At 36.9% G+C, this 24,676-nt stretch overlaps 1 protein-coding gene across 1 annotated transcript; it reads right to left on the bottom strand.

Annotated features, from left to right (window-relative positions):
- Positions 1–7,862: 7,862 nt before the first annotated feature.
- Positions 7,863–24,344, bottom strand: LOC23687659 (BTB/POZ domain-containing protein 9). The gene is made up of 4 exons (XM_021839449.1): positions 24,131–24,344; positions 19,513–20,448; positions 8,957–9,786; positions 7,863–8,781 (listed from the first exon to the last, which is right to left on the bottom strand). Exons 2-4 carry the CDS (start codon positions 20,342–20,344, stop codon positions 8,518–8,520), a joined length of 1,926 nt encoding a protein of 641 aa, XP_021695141.1. The 5' UTR covers positions 20,345–20,448; positions 24,131–24,344; the 3' UTR covers positions 7,863–8,517.
- Positions 24,345–24,676: the final 332 nt, after the last annotated feature.

Genomic DNA, 24,676 nt, shown 5'->3' with positions numbered 1-24,676 from the left:
AAGTGAACTGCCCATAAATACATTTCAGTCCAATGTTTGCTGGATTTCCTGTTCACATGGGACAATTAAGCGCGCACGCGAAGTAATGACCTTCCATCCCATCTTCAATTGCTCCCCACAAGCACAACACTTCATTCTGGCACTTTAGGACGACTTGTTCACACAAGAAATCAGCCTCGACCGAGTTGGCAGAACGCGCCCAAACCCCTTTCTGAACCAAAGGACAGGGAGAAAAATCACAGAGAAATTGTATCAGAATTCCAAACGGATATTTGAAAATTTCCCTGAAAGAAAAGCAGAATTTCCGTTAGAATTGAAGAAGAATTTCTAGAAAATGGCCAATTTCTGAGGATTCTCGGGAGAATTTCTGAGATGGATTTCCATAAAAAAAAAGATTGTTAAATAAATCCCCGAAACATATCTGGAAGAAATTCTTTACAGGACTTCCGGAAGAATTCCTAGAATTTGAACGAAATAATCTAACAGTAAAAGAATAGATTTTTTCTATAGTTTCAGACGGATTTCCCGAGAGAATCCCAGAAGAATCTGAATAATCCTGAGATAATCTAAGAGGGATATCCATAAAAAAATCCCAGGGACATTCCCGAAAGAATAACTGGTGGACGTAATAATTTTGGATGGATTTCCGGGAGAAATTTTTGGGGGATTTTTGTAAGGAACCCCGAAAGAATCCTGCAAAAAATCTTCTAGAGATATTCAGAAGAATCACAGATCTTTTTAAAGAATTCCATCAAACTGGAAAGCAATCATAGAAACATTTTCGGCACAATTACAGGGAAATTTTACGGATGAAAGATTTCCATACAAATCCAAGGGGAATTTGCGGGATAATTCAATAGAAAATCCCAGGAAGATTTTCGGAAGAATCGCAGAACGATCAGAGAGATAACTATAATCATTTCAGAAGGATTTCCGAAAGAAACTAAGAGGACTTCCCGAGAGAAAAATCCCACAGAGATTATGTAGTGTCATAAAGAAATTGCAACAAGAATCCCAAAAAGATTTTTTGGGTGGAACAGCTCGAGATAGGTTTATGAATGAGTTATACAGAAGGATTTCCGGATAAATTTCAGACGGATTTTGTAAAAAACATTCATGCAACTCGTTGCAAGATATTTTCAGCATTCGTTGTATTTATCCAACTCGGCGAGCCTCATTGGATAAAGATAAATGTACAACTCGTGCTGAAAAAATCATCATTTTGCAACTTGTATCATAAATAACTATTTTGCGATTCCAAAGTGAGAACTATTGAACAGTATATTTTGAAACATTTCCCTTATAAAATAGCGTGTCCGAAATTTGGATCTTAACGGTACCAGCTACAAGTATATATCGAGTAAGGGAGAGTTAACTGTACCAACAATAGGGTCCTAAAGCCCTGTCCCGATTTTAGTGCCAAACGCTTAAGTTTAGGCCAAAAACACATGTTTACTCAATTTTCCGATGTTTTCCGTTGGTTTAAGTCCAAAAAAAATATTTTTATGTTGTTTTAGATTTTGTCACACCCCTTGGCTTAAACTCAAATTTTGGGTGAATTTTGTTTTCCGTGTCCCTTACGAAATGTCAAATAGGAACAACCCCAGTGTTAAAACTAGAACCCCTGTGGTGTTTTTGTCGACTAAGCAAACGTCAAACATGATCTCAAGTGTCAAGGTTCATTTATGAACCCAATTCTAAAATTAATGTTTAAACATGATATAGCCGTTATTTGAGCGGGAAAAATTGCTAAAGTAGTTGAAGTAACATGCTCTTTCGTGTTGTTGAATAAAAACATGATTTTATCAAACATTTTAGGACCCAATTAATAGTACTTATTGGGGATTTGTTTGAAGCTGTTAAAGACTTTGTTAATCTTTGAACACTTGTGACATAATCATGTTTCCCGTGTATTTATAATCCTGTTGTGGCTGAGAATGTTGAACAGGATATTTTTACGTAAAGTGCTGAAGGCAATACTCGGTGGAAAACTAGACATCAAGAGTAGTACCAGATGTACAAAGAAGCAAATTTTATTAAGCAAAATAAATACGGCAGACTTTGGTGGGCTGGTCACTTAGTGTGAAAGTCGAAAATAAGCTGTTAATTACTAATATTCAGCATTGATTTTATTTTCACGTTTATCGAACGTAACATCAATTGTATACAGAAATTTATTTCTTATTATAACAGCGGTAACAGTTATATACTAGTTGAGAACAGTTTGGTCAACTTTTTGAGTGTTTTTGTAGGTTTTCCTCAGTGCAAATTTTTAATATACCTATATTAAATGTTTAGGTCAAAAACTTCAAATCAAGATTTCTCGAGATTCCTCCTAGGGATTTTTTTCAAAAAATGGTCTAGAGGTGCAGAATGACCTCAGAAATCGAGCCCTGTACTCAGATTTGAGGAACATTTTTTTTTTCATAATAACGGTCTGTCGGGGCACCGTGACCAAGAATTGGGTCCTAAAATGTTTAATGAATTCTTGTTTTTATTTAATAATACGAAAGAGCATGTTATTGCAACTACTTTAGCAAGTTTTCCAGCTCAAATAAAGGCTATAACATTTTTAAACTTCAATTTTAAAAATGGTTCCAAATATGAACCTTGACACTTGTGCTCTTGTTTGACATTCACTTTTTCGACAAAAATGCCACAGGGCATACAGTTTTAACACTGGGGTTGTTCCTATCTGACATTTCGGAAGGGACACGGAAAACAAAATATACCCAACATTTGAGTTTAAACCAAAGGGTGTGACAAAATTTTAAAAATCTTAAAAAAATGTTTTTTTGTACTTAAACCAATGAAAATTATTTAAAAATTGAGTAAACATGTGTTTTTGCCCTAAACTTAAGCGTTTGGTACTAAAATTGAGACAGGGCTTTAGGACGCTATTGCAGAATTCGTTCTCAATTTATTTCGAAGCTCGATCAAAGCAAGCGAAGAAAAACGTCGCGTCTGTATTTTTTATTTATTTATTTATTTCGTCAATCAATAGTAGACTACACATTTGCTTAATTCTATGTTGTATTATTACGGTTGTTAAGAAAACTTTCCGGTTTGCGGTAGCCGCAGAGTTCTGCCGCAGCTGTCAAAGTTCTACCGTAGGCTTCGAAATCATTTTATCATTGAAGCAAACAATTCAATCATAGTATGCTTGAAAGAGAAAACACTATGAAGAGAAGTAACAAACAACGATCATCAAGATGGTATCTAGGTATCATGGAAGCCTACTGATGATTAACCAGTGCAAATCAGTGATGTGACAGCTGCGGTAGCTTTTCGTTGAACCGTAAAACGGAAAGTTTTCCCTAAAATTGCAATATATCTTAAGGAATTAAAATATTGTCTTAGCTTGGTTCGCGACATGGTTAGATCAATTTCTGTGCAATGCTGATTATAAAGAGACATCATTCGATTCATTGGGCCGAATTTTGCATAGGTAGTTCGATGATTATTTTAAGCAAACAAATTCCGATTTCTTAACTGTCTAGCGGGCGTGTAGAAATTCAAACATGATAAAAGATTGGTGGAATCAATACGCTGCGATACAGTATCATTGATAAATGAAATCATGGCTATTTCGCGACGCTCATTTAAGGTTTGAATATCGATAAGCATGCATCGAGCCTCATATGATGGCAGTGGAAACGTTGTCCAGCCTAATTTGCGTAAGGCATATAAAAGAAATTGCTTCTGTACTGATTCGATTCTATCACCATGTATTTTTATATGCGGAGACCACACAATACTACAATATTCTAGAACTGATCTTACATAAGCAATGTACAAGGTTTTAATCGTATATGGATCCCGAAAATTGTAGCTAAAACGCTTAATAAAGCTCAACATATTGGTTGCTTTATGGATAATCGTATTATAATGATCAGTAAAGGTAAGTTTAGAATCTAATATGACACCTAAATTTCTAATCTTATCGCACTTTTGAACAATTTGATTTCCTAAAGAGACAGTAATCTGTGGTGTATTCCGTTTTCTGCTATATGTGATTAAATTACATTTTTTGACGTTTAATTGAAGTAAGCTTTTGCTACACCATATATCAAATATACTTATTTCATTCAGATAAATGTCGCTATCTTTGTTGCTATTGATTTCCATATAAAGTTTCATATCGTCGGCATAAATCAGAATTTTAAGATGTTTAAGCACATATGAAATATCGTTAACAAATAATATAAATAACAATGGACCTAAATGCGAACCTTGGGGAACTCCTGATGTAACGTGAACAGGTTTAGACATTTTTCCCTCAAATCTAACTATTTGTTGGCGATCTGTTAAATAAGATTCAATCCAGTTGAGGAGTCTCATCGCAATTCCCATTTTATTGAGCTTGAAAATCAACATAGGAATATCTAGTCTGTCAAATGCCTTACTAAAATCGGTGTAAAGTGCTTCGACGTGCTTACCTCTATCCATTGCATTCAAAGTGTAATTTACAAATTCCAAAAGGTTTGTTGTAGTAGAACGACCTTTATAGAAACCGTGTTGTGTATTCGTTATTCTATGTTTTATTTGGCTGAACACATTTTTATTTATAATTGATTCAAATAGTTTTGGAATGGATGAAATAATAGCAATTCCACGATAATTTCGAACATCAGATTTTCTACCAGACTTGTAAATGGGTATGAGATACGATCTTTTCCATTCTTTTGGAAATCTGCTCATTTCAAGTGACTTGTTGAATAGCCAAAATAATGGTGCTGTAAATTCATTAGCTAAGTTTTTCAGTAAAATAGGTGGGATTCCATCTGGCCCTGATCCTTTGGTGGAATCTAAATTCTTCAGTCCTGTCAAAATGTCCTGTAAAAGTATTTAACTTACACCGATATCGCTTGTAAAATCAGGAAAACTAGAAAAATATTCAAAGTCACGATCTTTATCCGAAAAGTTAGTAAAAGTCTCTTGGAAAAAAGTAGCAAAAATATTGCACATACCATCTGGATTATCAGCTGCTCTATCATCCAATGTCATTTAGATGGAAAATTGTTAGACTTCATCTTCGATTTAGCATAATTGAAGAAATTCCTAGGGCAAGATTTTAAATCATTTTCTATTTTTGTGTTGTACTCTTCAAGCGCAGCGGATATTGCTTGATTAAGTTGGTTGACAATATACAAATAATTTTCTAAACTTTCTCGAGATTTTTGTTGCCTGTAAATTTTATGAGCCTTTTGCTTGCGATTTTTTAAATTAGTTATTTGCTTATTAATCCAAACAGGGTTTTTCGACCCATTTCTACGACGTCTTCGCAATAAAGGAACTTCCATTTGAATAATTTCCGACAAAATTGAATAAAAATCCGTCACTACGATTTCTAAATCTCCCTGGTTTTTCAAAACGGATTGCCAATCTATTCTATTTAATTTTTGTTCAATTCCGACATAATTAGCGTTTTTATAATCAAAGAAATTCTCAAAGTCACAGTTGTCAGAATTGTGATTATTGTGAACAAAAATTGAGTACTCAATAGCTGTGTGAAATGCTTCATTTTTCCATAGTGGAGAAACAGATTCATTCACACAGAAATCATCCATAATGTTTGAGAATAAGAAGTCCAAATAACAGTTTTGCCGGTTTTTCACATGATTTATTTGATTTAAACCTAAAAATGCAGCTTTTTCAAAAATAAATTGTAATGATTCATTTTCACCGATAACCGGAAGCAGAATGCTTTCGTTTTCGGAATCACGAATAAAATCAGCATTACGCTGATTAAAGTCGCCATAGATATGCACTTTGAATTCAGGAGATAACTGGGATACAATTTCAACAGCAGTTTGAAAGAAAATTTCATATGATGATTTGCAAGCTTGGTCTGGCGGAAAATACACAGAGGCAAATATATGTGTTTCTCCGGCGATGTGTGCTTTCACCCACACATGTTCAAATTCTTTATGTTTTGATGAAATAATTAATTCTGAATTGAATTTAGTAGATATTGCGATGAGAACTCCACCACCAGACATTCTTTGGGTAAGGACCAAATCTCAGTCATCTCTGAATACATTAAAACTATTACCAAAAACTTCTTCACTTTTAATTTTTTCATTCCAACTAGTTTCAGTGCCCATAACAACTGAGAAGGATGAAGTTAGAATTCTTTCATAATTTTCGTTCATTTTAGATGCACTCTTCATGCGATTAAAATTTTGGCAATATACTAAAATTTCGATAGCATTTGCTTCTGAAGAAGTTGATGGTAGCACATCCCTTTGCATAACATTATTTGAAAGTTCAGATCTATTATTAGATACATTGTCATTATTTAAAATATCAGTTCAAGACCGACAATGAGACTCTCATGATGTGTTGCGGATCATGATTGTTAGATATCTCGCTTTTTTCGAACTTCTGCGTGCATGTGCCTTTAGCGCTGTTCAGATGTTCACCATAGTGCTGATGCCACCTATCTATCTCCTTAACATCTATTCGACAAAATCAATGCTCACATGTTCATCCCTGCAAGGCTTTTGTATTCTCGGGCTGCTTTGAGCTTCTAAAGAAAATTCTGTACTTCTTGTGTGCGGTACAGTAGCTCTCACACTTCACTCCTTCCAGGCAGCGGTTCCCCGAAGAAATACCGTAAGGTGGTTCCGGGGAGGTAAGGGTCTGAGGCCAAGGGTAATGTCGATGCACTGTACACCACTTGAGCAGCTCAAAAAGAATTGCTCAAGTAGGGTCAGGCGGGGCAAGATGAGCACCCTAAGGATAAGCGCGATTTAAGCCTACATAAACGTTCTTATTTTGGTAAAATTGGTAACCATCCTTATCTTTTACATTATTACTTAGACCTCCAACCATTAAAAGTTTTAAAAAGTGATAAATAGTTTTCCAAATAACACGTTAAAAAATAGCTTTTTTATCACCGGTCAAAAAAACTGCGGGGCAAGATGGGCACCCCCATAAAAAGAAGCAATTTACTAAAGAAAACTATTATTTTTCAATGCTTGCAATATCCCAAGATATTAACTTTAATATCTGATAATATTTATCTTTAGCAAGCTTAGTTTTTGAAACTTTTATCAGAAAATAAATAACTTTTCATAAATTGCTAAGATTTTACTTAAAAACGATTAAATTTGTTGTTTGTTTATATATTTTTTAGAAAAAAAAGTTTTGTGCAAAGAAGATACCGTAAGTCAAGCCCTCAGCTAAATGTGGTTCTATAATTTCACACTTTTAGTTAATTTTGAACATGGTGCTCATCTTGCCCCAAGGGTGTAAATTTATTAATATAATCAAAACAATTGAAATATGTTTTAAATTTGATAAAAGTTTTCCTCCTGATTATCTACAGAAGATTATTCTATAGCTATACGGCCAAAAACGTATGAATAAATTTGTTTACGCAACAGAAATATCACTTTTAAATGAACAAATCTTATATGAAAAGGTCAATTTTTGGACTTCTATGTATTTTTTGACAATATTTACGTTGTGCTGTTGATTTTTTAACTGAAATTTATGGCCATCATATCAATTGATTGATATTCATCAGAACCCCAAATAATTTATTGAAAAAAATCGGTAGGAACGACACAAACTAGGGATGCCCATCTTGCCCCGGGTGCTCATCTTGCCCCACATTCCCCTACACTGCATGGGCTGGTTTTAGCGGGTCGTCGTTGGTGCGTCATCCACGCACTCCCTGAATTACCTTTTCATGGGGTCTGTTCGCAGATTTCCCCTTTGTAAAAAAAACAGGAAAGACAGCGGTTTTGTTATACAGGATTACATCTTTCACCTCTTCAACCCTTTTTTACGCAACAATTTCGAAAACCCAAAGAAAAGGAATTTCGGCATAGAAACGCAACACAAAGGAAATATTTAGGAGTTAAAACAATCGCGTTATATATTTTTTCAGTTTATTATGTTCATCTCGAAATAAAACAAAAACCATCCTACACTGGAATTTAAAGCGATTCTATAAAAAAATAAATAATTAGATACACAATCTACCAAGGCTAATGTGTGCATTAGTGAAGAAAAGGGGTATGCCATAGGTACGATATTGTAGCTATACTCATCATAACGAAACTCCAACGACAGATTTCGCATAGTTTAAAATTAGGGCTAACTCTGTTTCCATAAACCACGTGGCCCTACTTACGAATAGACTACGGTCCATATAATTTTTCTAAGTATTTTTTATTGAGGAAACAGTCACGAGGTGAAGGAGGTATGAGATTTCAATAATAGGACTTTATGGTTTATAGACAACCGCAGTTTGTGTGCCATTATCATAAATTATGCGAACAGTTTTCACAGTCTTTTAGAATTCCCCTTTTCTCAAATCGCAAACCATTATTCACTGTAACCATCTTCTCATCCACTCGTTTCTTCGAGTAAGCAGCTCGGCTATATTAGTGATTAGAGCTGTTTTGTGGGTAAGAGTAGCAAAAGTAGATAAATAATTAGTTACGTTCCTATATAGATATATAGAACGAATAACTCTCCCTTCCCGCCAATGTGACCCTTCCTCTAATCTACCAATTCTCGGGTGCTAACGGTGCTCTCTCGACTGGTGCTGGGCTGTGGTTCCAGAACTGCCGCGAGTCCTCCTGCAGCGCCTTCGCCACCCGCAACGCCGTACATTTCCTGCGCCAGCAGACCGGCTGCTCCCGAGAGCGGATTATTGCCATTGCTTGCGGCAGCCAGGGCCAGCGACAGGAGCCCATCGCGGGCATCACTCTTCAGATATTTGGGGTCCTGCGAGGGGCACTCGAAGTGGACGCAGTGGAAAATCTAAAAGATTGAGATTCGATGAATAGGTGAGTCTTGATGGACGTTAGAGTGTCCCAAAATTTCTCTTTATCGGATAACTTAGGGGAGATTACATCAATCCTCTAAGCGTTATTTCTTTAAGTTTTGTTGGACAAAGTGAATTCTCAGGACACCCTAATAGAGATGCAAAACTCACCTCATTAGCCGTATTGTACGTGCCGACGATTTTGATGTAGACCACCACCCTGGGATCAAACACAAAGTGTTGCCACGACTTCGCCCGGTCTTTCCGCATGTCGACGATCATGTCCCACTGTTTCAGATTGGTCGAGCTTTCGATGTAGAAGCTGTACGAGCGATCGTCGCAATCCCATAGCAGCAACCGTAGCGAACCGATCCAGTAGGGCTGTCCCAGCTGGACCAAGATGACCCCGCTGCCCAGCTGATGGCAGGTGTAACCCGAATCCCAGTCGTAGTTCTTGACGTCTCCATTGAGTAGCACATTTCGGGTGCGACTGACGCCTTCGACCACGGTGGCGCTCCGATCAACGGTGGCCACGTTGTAGCTGGGTGCCACAATGCCATTCACGACCGGAGTTGTCTTCTCGGTGAACATCGCCTCCAGTGCGACAACGTGGAAGACCTTATTCACCGTATTGTGCGTTCCGATCAACCGAATGTAGCGCACGGCTCGCGAGGGGAAATAGAGGTACTGCCATGAGCGGCAGTAGTAATCCGTGTGGTCCACAACCCGGTCCCAGTTGGTTTGATTGACCGAGACTTCCACGTAGTACGAGTACGACCGGGTGTCCCGATCCCACAACAGTATCTTGATGTGATTGATGATGAACAGCTTTCCCAGCTCCACGACGATGCCCTGGGAATCGCCATTGTCGCTGATGGAGTGCCGAGTGTAGCCCTTTTCCATGTCGTAGGAAATGGTGTCCCCATCCAGCAGGGCCGATCGCAGCTCGCCCTGGATCGTACGAGAGTTGAACTTGTTGCAAGCGACATTCTCCTCAGGCCCTGAAATTGAACAAAGGACGGTTTAGTTAAAGTTAAGTTACACACATACCAGGAACCGCATTTATAATCGAACTTGAATGAACCTACAATTTTCACAAGGTTTTGAACTTTCAAAAAATCCATGGTTTAAATTGAGAGTGGGCCATTTGACATAAAGCCATTTGGCACGAGGTCATTTGGCATAACGATCATTTGGCATAACCAGAATGATATCTGTTCATTCACAGGATGAATGTTCTTGATGAAAACATGTGATGCCAAATGGCGTTATGCCAAATGACCCAGACCCGTTCAAATTGTCCGTATACTTGCATTTAATTTATAAAGCAACTTGGTAAGAAGGGCCTAAAGAAAGTAAGATTACCGAGCATAACCTTTTTGCTATTTTTAAGGGCTCAAGTGCCGTATGGCATTACACTGAACGAAAGCTCCTTCCGTGAATTGAATGATTTGTAATTCACATGGCTGCAAATCTTTGCTTTCCTAATTTTGAATGAGTACGAAACAATATGATGCATCCACAGTCCATTGAACAAACATCATCCAATTATGTGATGACGTTCACTATAGATTTGAGCTACTATAAGCAGATAATTGAATTATAATAAAAGAAATGACTAACGTGCAACTTATGGTAGATTTTCTTTTCCCCATGTCTCAAACCAAAAATCATCGTAAACATCGTAACACCAATCAAAACTGATGATTGAATATGTCAAATTATCTTTGCAAACCGCATCGTAAACATGGCGACATCAGTAGGAAAGTGTGCTATTCATATGGAATAATCCACAATTATCCTTAATTATAGCACCTTTTCATTACATTTTAAGCGTAAGTATCACCCACAAATTGATTATACCAGGTTTCTATGGAGTTGAAGCTGTGGTGCCCATAGAATAGGAGGAGCAGCGCAACACTTGTTCATCGAGGAGGAGCATTGCATCACAAGGCATCCAGGGATCTATTCTCGAGAATTGTAATAAAGATGATTGATATACAAATAAATACTAAAATACATAAAACCAGCATCGTCGGGTGATTCTTTATTTTCCAATTGAATTTGTTTTAACTTTTAACTTACAAGTAATGGGGGTTGTTTACATTGGAATATGATAATCATTCAATTTCAGGCATCTATCTGAAGGGTGAAAATCGTTTCAAGACCGGATGATTTTCATTCGGTGTGATTTGTAAACAGATGATTTCCATGCAGACGAAAATCATCTTGATTGTGTCTGATAATAGGTATGGGGCGGAGATGAGGCAAAAATCATTCACTTTATGGCGGGAGATTTCGTTCAGTGTACGGAGCTGATTGCATTTCGAATTTATTTGCAATTACTTTGTACTGTCATACCTTCCTATCTCGCTATATTTCTATAAAACGCGACTCGAAGGGACGTTACTTTCACTCTATACAGTTTTTGTCCCTATTTTTAATGCCTGAAAGAATTTTTCTAGGTCAACTCTTAGGATTCAACTCTGGACTCCTTCAATCATGTTTCCAATAACGAAAATATGAGATTTCTTTGGAATTTTCAGGATTTTCTCTGTTTCCAACAATTTCCTGCTAGATTTTTCCCAGGATCTTCTGAATTTTTTCAGAGATTCAATCGAATATTCCTGAAAGAAATGGAATACTTCCAGCGCAAACTTGCAAAACTTTCTTCAAAGATTCCAGATATTCCTTGAAAAAATCTGTAGTCAATCCGTAACAGAATCGTGGAATAGAACGTGCTCCTGAGCGTATTGTTCTATGAGCACATTCACAATTATTTACTCAGAGCTTTTGTCAAAGATTGATTTTTAACATTGTATAGTACTGGACGTACAAAGTACACATGAGCCATTTTTTATACAAAATGCTCAAGTTTGGTGGTCTGGATATTGGCTTCTACAGTTCCACTAGTGACTACCCAAGCAATCATGTAGCACTTTAATTCGCCCTGCGTACTAGTCTAGGCCTTTTTATGTGGCAGGTCCGTCTATGCATTTGTTTACATCGGTGGAGGACCGGTGCATACACGAGGTTGTCATTTTCATAGAAGAACTGTCAAAGAGCTTCCCGATCAGCTGTTTTGGAACGTCATGTGAATAGGCCTATAGAGCTGACTGGGTTGACCCATTTCACATAAAGACGTTTCGCATACGGACGATTCGCATAAAGCAGTTTCATACAAGAACAAAGTAGGCATATCATGAAAATACACCCGATTCTGTTTTTGCACGGGGGATGCGTACCGTGGAAAAAATTTCTAGTTCAAAATTTCAAAAACCGTGCAAAAAAGTAAAACAATTTCTCGACGTTTCATATGAAATTAAGGTTATGGCGAAAAAAAAAAGTATGGAAATTTTTTTTGCACGGCCGTGTAAAAAACATCAGTGTAAAGGCAGAATCGGGTTTACCTGAAGGTCGTAGACACAAAAGTCAATTTGGACAAATTGTGAAAAAAAATAGAATCGTTCTGGTGGGCTTCGATCCCACGACTCCCAATACGCTAGACTGGGCGCGTTAACCAACTACGCCACAGAACGGGTAACGATTCTGCAGCGCAATCGGCCAACCTGAAACCAAAGTCCGTCACGACCCCATATTCTTCGGCTCTCTGAGATGCCCAATTCGACATGCCTTATATTAGCCTATAATGACCCTTTAAGCCTAGAAAGGCAAATTAGCGTGCTAGTTGCTAGTAACCTGAAATTTTTAACGCAACTCATAAATAACATGAATGTTACTCAGAAAACAACACAAACTTTTGAGCAGGGATTGAATCCCGAGAAAATTGAGAGAATCTCTCACCTATTGCTCTCTGTAACTATCATAATATGTTGCACATTATGATAGACTTTTTATCGTATACTGCTATAACTTTGATCAGATTGGAGGAATGGTAGTGCATGATAAAACCTCTCTAAACATGCTCCAAACCTGGGGGACACTATTGCTATTGGAAGTTCGTGGATTGTTTATCGTGCCAGTAAAGAAAAACACCTACCCCCAACGGTAAACAAGCGAAAAAATTGATTTTATCATCGCTCTCTCTTTAGGACTCTCGTTCGCTGCTCCTATTTATCAGACTTGTTACAACTTGCGATACAATGCCGCGACAGATGGGTTGTTTTTCTTCGCTTGCTTTGATCGTGCTTCAAAATCAAATGAGATCGAATTCTGCAATGCTTGTTGAAGATCGTATTTACCTCTGCATCTCCACAAAGGTTACTGTGAGGAATGTTTGTTAATGGAGAAGATCGTTGAGTCCCAGAATTCACTTTGATAAGCGATTAGACTATGTTAAAACATATTTGTGAGGTATAGGGGGAAGTCCTCTATGCCCGGACACTTTTTGTTTTTTGGTAATATTTCAAAATCTACATTAGTTTTACCGTTAATTTTTGTAAAGTATCAAAAATTCAAATTATTTTAAGTAAAAACTCGCATGAGAATAAAAATAAACCTTTACAATTGATTTTTATGATGGATTACATTTTGTACCAAAAATGGTGTGCACTGAAATGTGTCCTCTATGGCCGGACACTATGATTTTCACCGTCAAAATTTACACCAAAACCATAGAAAGGCCAAGGGGTGCTTCGTATCTCAGCACATGCCTTGTGGGTTCAAGCTTTGCATGATGTACAGCGTATGAAGCATATCATAGGAGAGATCATAAGTCAGTTCCATAAACTACTTCTTGATCAGCGCCATAGATCGATTCGCCATATCAGTCTATGTTGCATTAGCGATTGCTCGTGTTCAGATGAAAATAGGGACGTTCCGATATTGCAAAATATCGATATTTCATTCGATATGATTATCGAATCAAATTATCGATACCACCGATATATTGATTCAAAATACCGATATATCGGAATATCATATGATATATTTCAATGGAGCAAAATTCCTATATTGCTTAGTGAATTGTCGTTTAGTTTCTTAAATTCGACAAAAAAATCTTTGAATACTCAAGATTATTGCTGTTTTAACCGACATTCACATAAACATCTTCTGTTAAGGTGCATTCTAGTGCAATTCGAACGGAAGCTGCTTGTTTTAAAATACAATAAATAAATTATATTTTGAGAAAATCCTACAATTGTTTTTCACTTATAGCATGTAGAGGTCTCTGCAACTCTCGTGCACCCAATCAGATCATTAAACAATTATTAAATTTTTAGTAGAAATCTATCGAGTTTTATGCTGGGTGTAAATAGTTATCCAGTTTCCTATCCCTCAGCCCCTCAACTTTTGCAAGGACATGGCCAAGGCAATTCCTGACTGCTGAAGAATGCGTCAATTTCTTCTAATCTCAATCGTAAAAATCTCAAATCTATGTCTATGATCAATGACGAGGCAACCTTGATACAGCGGTCTATAGACCCTATAGGGCTGTACCACTTACGAATGCTCATTGCCTATGCTAGTGTTTGTACTAAAACCCAACAATTGTTTTCCATATATTAGTTTACGATATATCGGAAGGAAGTATCGATATCACCGATATATTGAATAGGAAATATCGATACCAAAATATCGAATATCGAAAGCAAAATATCGATATTCCGATATATCGGAAGTATCGGAACGTCCCTAGATGAAAATGTCTTCGGAAATTCAACGCGTTTACAGCTTTACACAATTTCTTTGTCAGCTGAAAGGTTGAAGTGTGCTCTTACGTACTGTCAACTCTCCCTTACTCGACCTTAGTATCTCAATATCTAGTTAGAGAGCCATAGTAAAATTTGGTGTTCATGGCTACCTCCATGGTCCCTTGAATCGCATATTTGCACTGGTTTAGTATTACTCCTATAACACGATATCTCCCTAACTCGATGGTCCCTTCATTATCGAGTTATAGAGAGATTACTGTACATCATATCATGTGGCTGCTTCTCGTGCGCTCATTTGCCTTAAAAGCATATTTATGGCACTTTATAATTGAGGACCGTTATTTATGCTTTATTTTTGTTGCTGGTTGTTTTTTGTACCCTGGTTGTTTTATGAAAAAAGTGAATTATAAATTAGATCCGAGTTATTAGGTTTACATTTTCACTGTCCGGTCATAGAGGACAAGAGGTGTCCGGCCATAGAGGACTTGCAATGGTTTACAAAAAAGGTTGCTTTTCTTTGAAATTCTACATTTTCTAATAAATTTTGCATTGTGATTGATGCAAAACTTACTGAAGTCAACGTACGGAAACAATTCAGGTTAAATTATAAGAAACATTTTTGGCTACACTTCACAGTGGGACGGATTGGGGTTTTAGGAGGAAAGATGGAACTCACGCCTTCAATTGTGATTTTACGTAAAAATGATGTTCTACAAAGTTGTTTCTATTATAAAAACAATTTTTTTGGTCGGAACGAAAATTAGGGTGGCCCTTTGTAAAAAAAGATAACCATCAAAACTTTTTTATTTTAAGGAATATTGAAATAGTTTGTTCTACAAAGTTGAAGATCGGAAAATTTTAAGCTGATTTGACAAAAAAAGTTTTTTCCTAGCTCAAAAATTGACCGTTTTAGAGCATTTTTCGCTATTGATGTAGGGTGGCCCTTCAAAAATTGGTTGTTGTGTTTTATTTTTATTATTTCAAGTTTCTCAGCAAAACTGTCTTCCCATCACTTTTCGAGCTAATTAAAACGCAAACATAAAAGATATAGCTAATGGAAACAAATAGATACAAGAGTGTTTTCGTAATGAAAATTTAATTTACTTCCTTGGACATAAAGTATCATCGATACTAATACATACGATACACGAATGCAAAATGACAAAAATGGCAAAGAAAGCTCTCAGTTAAAAACTGTGGAAGTGCTCTTAACAACAATAACCTGAGAAGTATGATCTGTTCCAGCGGGGACGCAATGCCAAAAAAAAAAGAAAATTGATACAATTTTTTATGATGAAAAGTTAAAGACTTCTTAATAACAAAAAAAAAAAAACATTTTCTATATGTTGGTTTAGCTGGGAAAAAAAAATGTGTTGACATGACGATAGCTTGAAAATGTGAATAAAAATCGTATTATTCTTCGGTGGATCTGTTTGCTAACAATATGACTGGTTCATATGTTAATAACCGTTAATAACAGATTTTTAAAAGAACTCTCAAATTAACTATCTCTAAATTATAGCCTTAATTAGTCAAAACATCTAAACATGATCAAATAATGCATTTAGTTATTCTCCTTAATCTAGGCTTGAAAGTCAGCGTCATAATCAGGAATCGTACTTTAGTAATATACCGTTTCAGATACGATATATCTCCTACGGTGGACAAATTACTTGTAAACGGATTTGCATCAATTAAGCATTCGTAACTTCCAATCAGAATGTTTCCCAAAAAGCCTGACAAATCCCAAAACAGAAGTACTTGGATGTTTGGGAGGAGCCATGCCGGGAAATTCAACCGTGTGGTAAATTAAGAATTTATTTTCAAAAGACTTTTCTCCTTATTTTTATTGCTGAACTCTTTTGACGTTTGTTTTATATGAAAAATGTTTATAACTATCACCTACACAATTGTACAGACCTCGAAACATGCGTCTCAATCGGCTCTAAATATGAAGGGAAGACAACTTTGCTGAGAAATCTAAAAAAACACACAAAAACCTATTTTTGAAGGGCCACCCTACATCAATAGCGAAAAATGCTCTAAAACGGTCAATTTTCGAGCTAGGAAAAAACTTTTTTTGTCAAATCAGCTTTAAATTTTCCGATCTTTAACTTTGTAGAACAAATAATTTCAATATTCCTTAAAATAAAAAAGTTTTGATGGTTATCTTTTTTTACAAAGGGTCACCCTAATTTTCGTTACGACCAAAAAAATTGTTTTTATAATAGAAACAACTTTGTAGAACATCATTTTTACGTAAAATCACAATTGAAGGCGTGAGTTCCATCTTTCCTCCTAAAACCCCAATCCGTCCCACTGTGCACTTGTATGAAATTTTCTCGTTTCACATTTTTTTGGTAGATCGTATCAGAATGAAACTTTTAACAGCTACTGTTTGTTTACGTTTGGACATGAAAACGTCATAGTTTGTATACACTGCAAACATGTGTTTTGGTATCATCCTGGAATACTTTTTTTTTTTTTTTTTGTCGGTAGCGATAGGGGTAGTACTGGCACTCTTAATCTGCCCTAAGCTCCTTCCCAGCATTTGCTTTTATAAGCCTCTATTGCGTTCATCACACAGACGTTCCTAAGCAATGTTGCTCAAATGGTCACTGTGTACGCTAGCAGCAATCAGCCCTTGCCGTAGTTTTGCAGTCTAGTAGTTCAAAATACTATCAAACTATGATAAGGCCTGAAATGCTACTAGAGTGGTTAAAGTGAAGAACGAAATAGTTTTATTAAAAGGTCCTCATTCCCCATTTCATTTCATCACTCACTATCGTCACTTTTATTTTCGACACTATCACGTATATCACCGATTATCACTCATCAACTTTCGTAATACACTTCAGATATACTTTCTATTATATCACTTTTCACATCACACCATTTTTATATAAATCTGTTAGCATTACCATCTGTTAGCATTACTAAGTAATTTAAAAATATTCAATTTAAATGTATCATTATTTTTGTTGCTGTAGAGTCATTACAATTCAAACTACGATTTAGCACTATGATCAAGAAAGTTACATTAAAAACAAATCAATTCGATCCATTCTTCTGCACTCGCTGTCATTATGTATTAATATTTTTATCATGCACGTTTGAAGAACTAGGCAATTAAGTTTATATTCAGAGAAATGATTGCACAATGTATTATAGCCATTATTAAATTAATAGAGTTCACATCACTATTATTATATTTTTAACAAAACTATCAGAATCACTTCCACTTTCATTTCCAAATTTTCATCACCATAGATTTTATTATAAAATCACTATTAGCACCTTCACAATCATAAATTTAATAACGACGAGTTTAACGCACAGTTTCACCAAACACCCATCCTTGTGTTACATTATAAAACGATTGATCACACGTTGGCTTCGAAACTTAACCACCATTGCTGATTAGTACAAAGGATGCTACAGCTCGTGTAAACGAACTGAAACATCAACAACCAGCACTGGTTTATAAGTAACTAATGAGCCCTGGCGGTCCCTCCGTTCGAAGAGGACCTGATAATATGCCGAAACATATTAACAGATCCTCCGCCTGAATGCAGCCGTTTCATGATAAATCATGAACCGTTAGAGGTGTGCCAAAGTATTGGGAAGGTGATATGTTTCACAGACGGGTATTATTATGGTGCACCTTCTACTTTGGCACCGTCAAACCCTGTGATCGTGGCCAGGGAGTATCATCCTGGAATACTAAAATCTTAATATCATTATTCGTTTTTGGAAAATTCAAACTGTCCGGCCATAGAGGCTGTCCGCCCATAGAGGACTTCCCCCTACATTTTTATAAATGTAATAGTTTCAATTGATTTGAAAAAAATCCATGTAGAATATTTTACACATATGAAAAGAAAAAAACTCAATTGGCTGGACCATCACAGAACACTCTTATGCCGAAGCTTAGTAGTAGTCGAACATAGAGTAGTAGAGAACAATTTCGAGAAAATTCAAAGTTTAATTTCTTTAGAGATAACTTTAAAATTATCGTTCAAGATATCTGTAAAACTTGATTGAGACATTTGTCTAAAACTACTTTTAAAATAACTTCACAATTTTCTTCCAAAATTCCTTTGGTAATTTCACCTTAAATTCTAATAGAAATTTCAATAAAATGTTTTAGAAAATATTGAGGATTTTTTTTTAAATGTCAGAACCTATTTGAAAGGAAATCATAAAATAACCTCTGGAGATACTTCTGTAAATTATATATCAACTCTAAATGAACACCTGCAAGGGTCTCTGAAAGAACTCTTAGACTCTTGTCTTAGAGCTTCTGGAGAACCAAAGTTACATTTTCAGCTAAATAACAGTTTATTCAACTAAAATATACTCATTTCAGCTGACTAAGCTGTTATTCAGCTACTAATGTTACTTGGGAATTGCATATTGCTTGAATTCCTTGAAGAGCATCAAACGAAACCCCGGTAGAAATCTGTTTATTAATGATCGGAGGAATTACTGGAATCATTTCTGAAGTATTTACTGGTGTAAATCCGTGAATGAACCGTTGAGGAATTAGGGTGTTTTTACTTGAAAGAACTGCATAAGTAATTTTTGGAAGAAATGCTGGAAAAAATTCTTATATACATTTCTGGATGAATTCATGAGGAATCCCAGGTCCACTTTTTATGAACTGCAGACTACTCAATAGATTCCATTCTTCTTGGATGTATTTTTGGAGCAATTCCTGGGAGAAACCGTGGCTGAACTGAAGGATTCATTTGAAAAAGCCTACCTAGAAAAATAATTTATAAAATTGGCGTAAGAATTCTTGCAGGGTTTCCTAGAAAAAATCTCAAATCTTTTTGAATTTTCTTGGAAAAACTTCGAAACGACTGGAGAAATCGTTGAAAAATATATGTGTAAATTCCAGGATAAAATTTGGAAATATTTTCAGGTTAATTTCTGTGGAAGCTTCTAGTGGTAGTAGCGTTGAAGTGTTCAATGATTTCTTCGAACAAATTTTGGAAAAACCTTAAACTAAAACCCCGTGAAAGCAAATTTTGGGATCATCGAATTTCGATAATACTTCTGCGGTTTCAGGTATACATGCGTTAAACAAGATAGGTAATTATTACTCACACAAAGCCCCTCGGTATGGCAACTGCGTGGACGCAATCTTCTCGGCAATCGCATCCAGCAAACGGTCCGGATTCAGGATCCCGGACGGCCGAACCACGTGCAGCAGCTGCTCCAGCGTCATCAGCGAGAACCTCACCATGGAGACCACCGTCTCGATGCTTTCGCCGTCCGAATTACACTTGCACCAATCGTGCACGGCCTGGAAGATTTGCACCTCCGGGGCAAAGAACGAATCCCTCTGCAGTAGACTGCAGATGGCGTCCTGCGAGAGGTTCTTGAACGACTCATGCTGGAGAATGGCTTCCGCGTTGCGGTCCATGAAGGCGTGACACACACTGGTGAGACCCTCCAGATCGAACAGCTTGGCCGCATCCATAATGGCGCAGACGTTGTTCAACGACAGGACCTGCCGTAGGTAGTCCGAGATAGCAATCTCCAGATCCGTGAAGCCGTACTGATTAGCCAACCCCAACGTGTCCAGTATGTTTTCCTCTTTCATCTGCGCAAGGGACATGCTCCCGGAATAGATGTACTTCAGCAGGGCCTTGAAAGCCTTCAACGGTATTTTCAGATGAATCTCATTCTGGGTCGATTCGGACAGGCCACCGTAGAGCAAGGCCCGGAAGTACTCGCTACGGGCGGCCAGGATAACCCGATGGGCGGGCAGTTTCTCGTCTTCGACGATGAATGTTACGTCCGAGTAGTCGTAGGACATGCAGAGCTGAGCCATCTGTTCGCTGAATCTGGCCGTGAGTTCGATCTCTTCGACAGCGGTTTTGGTACTGGAACACGACGCGTGAGGACCGGACATCTTATGACTCTGGCTGCTCATCGCTGGTGACGACGATGGCCCGTTGACGCAGCACAGCGAACAACACAGCACATCCAAAGGCCTGGCCGCAGCAATCTCGTCGTCCGGTAGTTCAATCAACGCGTCTGCAAATCGACATCAAGAACATTACAAAATTATATAAAATAAATAAATTGTATTGGCCTATAGCACCTCCTCTAAGATTCCCGTAGAAAACATGTTCAAAAATACAACCAGTATTTTTACTTTGGATTTTGTAAAAACCCGGAAGGGACATCCTGAACTAAAATCTGATGAAACTCGATTAAATTCTAAAGTAGGTAACTCTTGATCAACGCTCTCTGAGTGCTCTGAGGAACTCCTGGATTCTTGAGGAAGTTTTTGAGAATTTCGTAAATAAATTGGTAAGGTAATTGAAAAAAAAAAATGATCACGTGTCGGTAGATCTTCGAAAATTATCGGACGGCATCACTGGAGAAATAGGCGTGAATGATACTGGTATGATAACTTCAAATGATAACTTAAATGAGCTTTTGTTTGGAAGAACTGCATAAAATTAGATAAATTGGATCCAAAGATTGCAATGAGTTAATTCTAAAAAAAATCCTCTGCAACACCGTTGCAAGATTGTATGGGGGAACTGTTGAAGGAATCACTAGAGAATTTCTAGAGGGATCTGTCGAGGAGTCTCTTAAAGTATGCCAGAAAAAAATGTCTGTAGAAATCACTAAAAGAATTCCTGAATCCTTTTTTCGAGGAATCTGAAAAAAAAAAACAGTGTAATAGTCGCGTGATGAAGGTTTATCTGGGACCTCTTGGATTCAATGCAAGCAGAATCCAGAGAAAGTCATTTCAGAGATCATGTTGTTGCAGGGGACGGACCTGGTGTAGTGGTTCGAACACACGCCTCTCACGCCGAGGACTTGGGATCGAATCCCATCCTCGGCATAGTCACTTATGACCAGTGCTGTTAAATGTCAAAATTATGGAAAAATTAGAATGCTTATAGCACCCTCTTATGCGAAATATGTCAATCGATAGTAATTTGGGAAAGGTCACTGGAAAAATCCTTTTCCGACACGGAGATTAATGATACAGTTCACTCTCCCTTACTCGATATTCCGTATCTCGATATCGAGTTAGAGATCCATAGTAAAAGTTTTCAGTTAGTGGTTTTCATGGCTACCTCGATGGTCCCCTGGATCGCAGTTGCTCTGGTTTTGTGTTCTGTAACTCGATACCTCCCTAACTCGATGGTCCCTTCAATATCGAGTTATGGAGAGTTGACTGTATTAGCAATATTCAATTGTCAAAGTCACTTAATATTCATGGCATTTAACAACCATCATTGACGACTTCCGTTCGTTATGTAATAGACTAAAAAAACCTTTTGCTTCAAACAGAGACTTCGGAGACATTTCGTTAAAAACAGTAACTTGCATTAAAGTATTTAAATAGAGCCCTGTTCCCAGACCTGTTTTAAAAACAAATATTTTCAGAAAAGATAAACTATAAAACTGATCAACTACACAAAAAGGAAGAAAATGAAGTTCTAGAAGTTATGACAATTCTTGTGGAACACCGTAAAATGGCATTACCTGGTACACAGATCGCATAGAATTGTGATACTGAAAGAATACTAAACCGATTTTGGGATTTAGGACAAAATTTCAATCAGAATTTATTATTGAAAGGATTGCATAACAATCCATGTTTTTCAGTAACATTCCAAGAAAGCTTTTGTTGATTGTAAGAAATCATCTTTTGAACTTTAAGAAAAATTTATGGGAGGAACGCTTTATTTTTTTTTTAATGTTTAACATGAATCTTTTAAGCTTATGTTACACTCAAAAAAATCCAAACGTCATTGCTACGTGAAAAATCACGTAGATCATTCCAAATTCAGTTTGCCTCCACTTTACCTGACTAAGATAAAGATCACTAAGCCATTCATAACCATCAAATAGTGAATCGGTAATTGTTACTGAGGTTACCTATCGCACTTACGTGAAATTCACGTAGGTGCCTAAGTTCATTTTGACATCTGCATGTTGTACGTACATTCGGTGTTGAGCGCAAATCCTAAGATGGCGCCCGCTTGATTTTTGAGGAGCTTCAGAAGCTGCTGAACTTTAAACCCTGTGTTAGATTGATTTCAAGGTAAATATAAAAAAATATGCTTTGAATACCGAAGAATCCCTGCATTACTTCAAGTTTTATACCTGATTTAAAACCTCTATCAATTATAGCACGCGAAGGCGAAGGCTACAACAAGACAGAACAAACTCACAACATTTGGGAAACAGGAATCACAATGCTCAGATTGAATATAAAGAAAAATATTCACTTCAATCATCTTCATGCGGAACCCCAACAAGCTGGTGCACCACAATAGGTGAGTTTGTTATGCTTGTTTGTAGTTTGATAATTGAATTATTTATTTGAAAAAGAAAATTTACTTGCATGTACCTACCATGGTTTATTTCAATGGTAAAACATTTGCTTTTCACACACTAGTTTTCATATTTAACACGTAGTGCCATTGAATCAATCCACTCTCTTCTAAATTATTCAAAGTTATGCGTTAGACATTACTTATGGCTGACTCCTGGGGAAATTCTTGATCTATCTTTGGATACACAAAGATAAATCTTTATGACATATATTCAGCCCAAAGACATTTGATTGCTTGCTTGCTTGAAAATTAGACATATATCCAAACAAACATCCTCCCAGGAATCCATCAAAGGTGAAGCAAAGTACTTTTAAATTAAAACAAATTGAAACACATGTGTCCAAGGAGGCTACAGGTTTCTTCTATAATGTTCAAATTTTCAAAACCAGTAAATCTCGAATTTCAAAGTAATTACAAAAAAAAAGTCATAACTTCTACAATTTTTAACCGATCAATTTCTTCAATATCATCGGGTATTTGAAAGACGTAATTTATTAACATATTGTTTTTACATTAAATCTTGTTTAGAAAAGATTTTTCAAACAGAAAATAAAAACAACTGTAGAGTTTGATGGAAAATAAAGAATAATTAAAAAGTGATAAGGTACTCCTATGATAAAAATAGTGCTCTAGTGATCAAAAGCTAATTTTATTAACTATCATTCGAACAGGAAAAAAAATAAATCGGTGCACTTAACCTGAAGATAAGGAAAGTGTACCAGTTATGGCCATAGTGGTTCCCTATTTGGCCATATGCGAAATGTTGACAATTTTCACATTTTAAATCTTTTTTAATGTTTTAACATCAAGGTATATATTAAATCTAACTTCTACAACAGACAAAAATTTACAAAATTTGAAGACATTAAAGTAATCACGTATGGCGAAATAGGGAACCACTATGTCCATAACTGGTACACCTACTCTACTAGAGTTTAAGTAAAAGCATTTATTTAAAATAGTAATGTAAATCAAAAAACGGTCCTAGGTACAAGCTTTTGACCGCATTTTCGGTTTCAGCGTACGATTTTACATGGAAAATGATGATCAGCTCATCGAGTTCAAAAATGCCGTAAACTAGTGCAATTAGCATGATGAATAATAATTCCTCACACACATGACGACCGCTCGTAGAAGAATCAGCCCATCCCAGCAGCAGCGCGATAAATGCGATAACAAACGCGTTATCAAACACCCATTCAATCATTTGCCCCGCTTTGGCGTCGCCTTTCTCTTTTTTGGCAGCGCTCAGCCACCATCAAACACGAAGCAACAACAATCCGCCGCCTCATCGTGACTCATGGCATCCATCTATCCATTCCGATTTGAATACCTTTATTCAAATTACTTACCCACAATCTTTTTCGAGGTTTATTCCGTGTCACAAAAGCAAAACACACTTCACCGAAACCGGAACCGAATTCCGGACTTTTGGATTATTCCGGAAGAAATTTTCTTTTCGTTGATATGCACCAGATGCAGCAGCAAACTACGACGTTGCTTTGCACCACCCTCAGCGTCTCTTCCACCGAACGCACACCGATCGCCTTTCTTCCACCCAAAACAATTTGATGATCGGGGGAGAGAGAGAGAGAGTCGAAAAGTGATGATGATGATGACAGTCTATGCTGTCAGTGATAGTGCTGTCAGCGAAACGCAAACTTTGACATACACGGAAAAAGGTTGAAACTCTTGGAGAAAATTGTTTACCTATACCTAACTTTTGAGTTGACTTTAGCCATAACCCGGTCAACCAGTCAGTGATTTTCGATAGCGATCGATATAGATTCGTTTTGAACCGTTAGCGATCTATAAAGAATTATAAAGACTGGTTGGTCGGGAATTAAGTACAGTTAACTCTCCCTTACTCGATATTCTGTATCTCGATATCGAGTTAG

Source organism: Aedes aegypti, chromosome 1 (genome assembly GCF_002204515.2).
Source record: "Aedes aegypti strain LVP_AGWG chromosome 1, AaegL5.0 Primary Assembly, whole genome shotgun sequence".
NCBI classification, from domain to species: Eukaryota; Metazoa; Arthropoda; class Insecta; order Diptera; family Culicidae; genus Aedes; species Aedes aegypti.
This window is presented reverse-complemented; position numbering and strand designations above follow the sequence as displayed.